Source organism: Salvelinus sp. IW2-2015, linkage group LG17 (genome assembly GCF_002910315.2).
Source record: "Salvelinus sp. IW2-2015 linkage group LG17, ASM291031v2, whole genome shotgun sequence".
NCBI lineage: Eukaryota > Metazoa > Chordata > Actinopteri > Salmoniformes > Salmonidae > Salvelinus > Salvelinus sp. IW2-2015.
Genome location: NC_036857.1, coordinates 40,135,999 through 40,140,894, shown reverse-complemented (window position 1 = coordinate 40,140,894; position 4,896 = coordinate 40,135,999). Strand labels below are relative to the sequence as shown.

The 4,896-nt window shown below is 43.9% G+C and overlaps 1 protein-coding gene across 1 annotated transcript; it reads left to right on the top strand.

Annotated features, from left to right (window-relative positions):
- Positions 1-253: 253 nt before the first annotated feature.
- LOC111976395 (neurogenic differentiation factor 2-like) lies at positions 254-4,612 on the top strand. Its single transcript, XM_024005201.2, has 2 exons — positions 254-406; positions 3,211-4,612. Exon 2 carries the CDS (start codon positions 3,218-3,220, stop codon positions 4,265-4,267), a length of 1,050 nt encoding a protein of 349 aa, XP_023860969.1. The 5' UTR covers positions 254-406; positions 3,211-3,217; the 3' UTR covers positions 4,268-4,612.
- Positions 4,613-4,896: the final 284 nt, after the last annotated feature.

Below are 4,896 nucleotides of genomic sequence, written 5' to 3'. Positions count from 1 at the left end.
CTTTAAAACGACATCAAACGAGAACATTTCCTTCTCTCTCCGTTTTTGTTACTCTCTTTCTCTCTCTTACTGGCTGTGACAGATGGCGAGTTCCTCTTCCCTCCGGAAGGCACTCTCTGTGAATGCGGGCGCATGTCAATCACCCGCGCTCATGTCATGACTCTTGCCAATGATGTGTCAGCCATATGGCCTTGCATCATAGCTTGTATGTAACCCACCCTGCCCTGGTAGAGTATACCACACTACTGTATCTGCGTATTTGGGGTAGGGATAGCACAGCGGAAAAGCAGCGAGCTTAACCGCACCTATTGAAGTGTCCATGCAGGAGCGGTGTGGACTTGGACTYGCCACCCGGAGATGGTGTAAACAAACGCGCTTTCGCCTCTCACCCAGCTCCAAGACGGCGGTAGGTTTACCTTTTTTGGATGGCCCTCAACGAATTATGGAACTAACACCAACGAGAGAATTTATACAAAGGTTGAATGGAACATTTGTTATTTCATAAGATTCCTCTTTAGAGAAACTAGGCTACTGCGTATCTTGCGCAAGAATTTAATTATATGAATCAACCCTCGTTGTTTTATATCATATCAAGAGTGACAGAGTCAAAGACATGATTTAATCCTGCTCCACGCTCTTTATCCGAGCTATCATGTAACGCGAACACGGGAAGGGATTGATTCCATGCACCGCGCGGACAACTACATTTATTAACAACAAAGCCTTTACCGATCAATTTGACATGCATTATAGGCCCACTAAAGATCTACATGCCTTATTCTATTCATATCGGAGGCTTATCGATGGAGCTTTGTCGTTTCGTTTGAGAGGGGGTTGGGGACTTTATTTTAAAAGTCCCTGAAATCGTATCTCCGTTTGAAATGGAGCCATTTCGGGACAGACTTGATTTGACAGAGCCTAAAATCAAATTAAAAGGAAATCATGCTAAGCAGCACATGGTAAATGTGTGTCTGTGTGTCAGAGCATTATGGCCCTATTCTTACTACAAGATGTGAAGGAGAGTGTGAGGAGCATGGTAGCGGAAGAGAATTCTACTTTTCAATTCACATTACATCCTTGCCTTACCTTCGTTGTGGCTGTGTCACGTTCTGACCCTAGTTATTGTGTTAATTGTTTGTTTTAGTGGGTCAGGACGTGAGTTGGGTGGGCATTCATTGTTTTGTGTCTGGTTTGTCTATTTCTGTGTTTGACCTGATATGGTTCTCAATCAGAGGCAGCTGTCAATCGTTGTCCCTGATTGAGAACCATATTAAGGTAACCTGTTTGGTGTTGGGGTTTTGTGGGTGATTGTATTTCGTGTCAGTGTTCGTGCCACACGGGACTGTTTTCGGTTTGGTCACGTTTGTTGTTTTGTATCTTGAAGTGTTCAGTTTACTATCATTAAAATATGAACACTTTCCACTCTGCGTCTTGGTCCGATCCCTACACCTCCTCTTCAGACGAAGAGGAGGAAATCTGCCGTAACAGGCTGGCAACGCGACATTCTTGGTCCGCAGCTCAAATTGACCATGAGTAGGACAGTAAATACCATTAGCCAGTAAGCACAAACTATTCAACAATGACAGAAACGGTTCTTATAAACATATTCAACTCTTGTATAATGCAACCGAACCATATTACACTCTTGAATATTGCAACAATTCACAAGCAGACAATTATAGTTTTTATATTCTTGTCTGTAGGCTACACGCATTACATTTTAGCTTCAAGACCAAATACAGACTTGCTATAACAGCATGTCATTAAGTAACGTTAGCCTATCAAAAATGAAAGGTTAACCCTGTCATACAATATAAAAGTAAGCTACAGTAGGCCTACCTTACAACATTACAACAAACCAGGGTTCATTTTGAACAAGATCATGCAAATCATTACATGTGTTAATTACGACTGAAAAACGTGGGTAGGCTATAACACCTGGAGTAACTGTTTATATGGAAGTAAATCAAATGCCTCAACTAGGGTCTAGAGTTGGTTAGGTAAGCTACCAGATCAGGYAAAACTCTGGGCCCCAGGAAAACAACACCGCCATATAAAGTCCAAAAGAAGAAGCCTGAAGGAGGAGGGATTACTAGAAACTAACTCAGATTACACTTTTATKTGTGGATTAATTGTCGGGGTAGAGGACCTTGTGCATTTCAGGTAAAATGACAACRCAATGTTTATATCCCAGGACAAATTAGCTAGCAACAGCAAGKTAGCTAGCTAAATTCCCATAAATGTTTGCTTATTGACCTGTCCCCAAATGAATATAGTTGATTCAGAGTTGGTTTTGATATTTAAACCTGCGTGTCCTAATCGTGTCTGTGGAGGGACACAATCAACATGCYCACGATGGCGGTCTGGTCAGCATGTTACTGTACGCATAGTTGTCCAGAGCTGATTTTATCCTCTTTTTCCCAATCCAGATAACCTAAAAAACTATAGACTGAAGACTTAGTTCTGCTGTGGCAGCCTGCTAATTTTTGAAGGGGAAAGGGAAGAAAAGAAAGCTATGGCTAATCTGCAAATCTGTCATGTCAAATTGGCATAACCATTTAGGCCATTCACACATGCGTAGAATCGGTTCTTAATCGATGCAAATAATAATGAAGTAAATTGTAAACATCATCAGAAATTTGTTTTAATTTATGGGTAGGGTATATTCTAAAATTAGTCCACAATTTATTATGCCTGTGTTGGAATGTGGCCAGAAATAGTGTGTGTGTACAGCACTTTGAGATATCAGCTGATGTAAGAAGGGCTATATAAATACATTTGATTTGATTTGTGTGGGGTGGTCTACTCGCCGCACAATGTGCCCCATGGGACCTTATGATAGGGCCAGCACCAAAAAAACTGCTGTGAGACTGCACGCCAAGGCACGTGCACGTAGAGTTGGTCCCGTCTGTCGCCCCTCTGTAGCAACCCCCTACTAAGATAAAAAAATATTTAATAATAGCCTGTTATTTTTGACGAATAGCCTAATCAAAGTCATTTTAGACTCATGAATTAACCCCATGTCTAAAGTTCTTATGTCTAAAGTTCTTTATAAGAACATTAGCCTATTCTATTAGAGGCCTATGGAACTTGGCTCAAGTGCACATATAGGCTATGTCTTATCTGAATATAGATGTATACCTATCACCAAGACCATGCACTGTCTGAAACTGCTTATAGTTCTCATCTGTCTTGTGATGTGTTTTCCAGTGCCACCATGTTGACAAGGCTATTCAGCGAGGTTCTGCCGGATGTCCAGAAGCTCTCGGGTTGGGTGGAGAACAGCGAGGGCGAGGATTCCAAAACCAATGAGGAAGACCTGGGTCCCCTGCAAGACGACGGCGATGCCAGAGAGGGAAGCAGCCGGGATCAGTCCGAGATGGCTGGGGATGACGCCGATGACGTCGACGATGAGGACTGTGGTGATGAGAACGAGGGGGGAGACATAGCCGAAAAGCGCGGGCCAAAGAAACGCAAGCTGACGCCAGCACGAATTGAGCGCTCCAAGGTGCGGCGTCAAAAAGCCAACACACGAGAGAGAACGCGTATGCACGATTTGAACTCTGCGCTGGACAATTTGCGCAAAGTAGTCCCCTGTTATTCCAAAACGCAAAAACTCTCAAAGATAGAYACGCTGAGACTGGCCAAGAATTACATTTGGGCGCTTGGGGAGATCTTGCGCAATGGGAAAAGGCCAGATGTGGTATCCTACGTGCAGACACTGTGCAAGGGCCTGTCCCAGCCCACCACGAATCTAGTTGCTGGTTGTCTGCAGCTCAACTCTCGGAAATTCTTGACAGAGCAGTGTCCTGACGGGGCCCGGTTTCATGTCCCCAACTCCTCTTTCTCCGTGCACCCTTACTCCTACCAGTGTCCCCGTCTGTCTAGCCCTCAGTGCCAACCCGGCTCCAGTCGGTATATGAGGACCCATAACTACGGCTACGGCGATGCGGTCTACCCAGGGGCAATCTCCCCAGAGTACAACAGCCCAGACTATGGGGGCCATCACAGCTCGCCTGTGTGCGTCAACGGCAACTTTTCCGTGAGTCAACTGGAGTGTGGGTCGCCGGACACAGACATGAACTATCACTATGCTATGCACTACTCCGGAATGTCTGCTGTCCACGGACAAGCGTTCGGCACACCGGGAGCGCGCAGCGGTTCCGCGCACTCTGAAAACGTGCCGCCGCCATTTCATGACGTGCACTTATTACACCATGACAGGACGCCCGTGTACGAGGAACTGAACGCCCTTTTCCACAACTGAATTCACCAAAACCCCAACAAACCCGCCGGACCCCTAAATACCCAACTAACAATCGTAATGTTAGGCTATAATAGCCTACCCATTTTYACACTAGATGAGGTTTTTAGAAGACGGAAGGTGGGGTGGCAGCAATTGAGAGAGAAATACCAATATTGTCAATGTTGGTTCTCGGTTTTATTGGTGTCATTCCTGAATTGTCATTATGCACATTTTAAGGTATGTCAGAAATCAATATTTCCAATCAAATGTCGCCGTGTATGCATAATGCGAGTGCACTCAAAATAAAATGTGTTACATGAACGAAACTTGTTGTAAAACAAAAAATAAAACAATATTTTATAATTATCTGACATGAGGTGATTGGCCAAYTAAGTTATTTCTGACTTGAGAAATTGGGTCAAAATCTCACTGTATGCTGAAGGGCAAGAGCTCCACCATGGAATCACAAATACATTATTTGAGTACATAACTGAGTTAATTAAACTATTATTTAAGTGACAACAACCACTTTCTGCATTAGGTTCGTTTCCAAATCCAATATTGAAACGAAAGACAATTCATCACTTCAACTGACCAAACGTTTAATCCGCGTTTTAGGAATAGGCCTATAGCCTAGTATACTGTACACC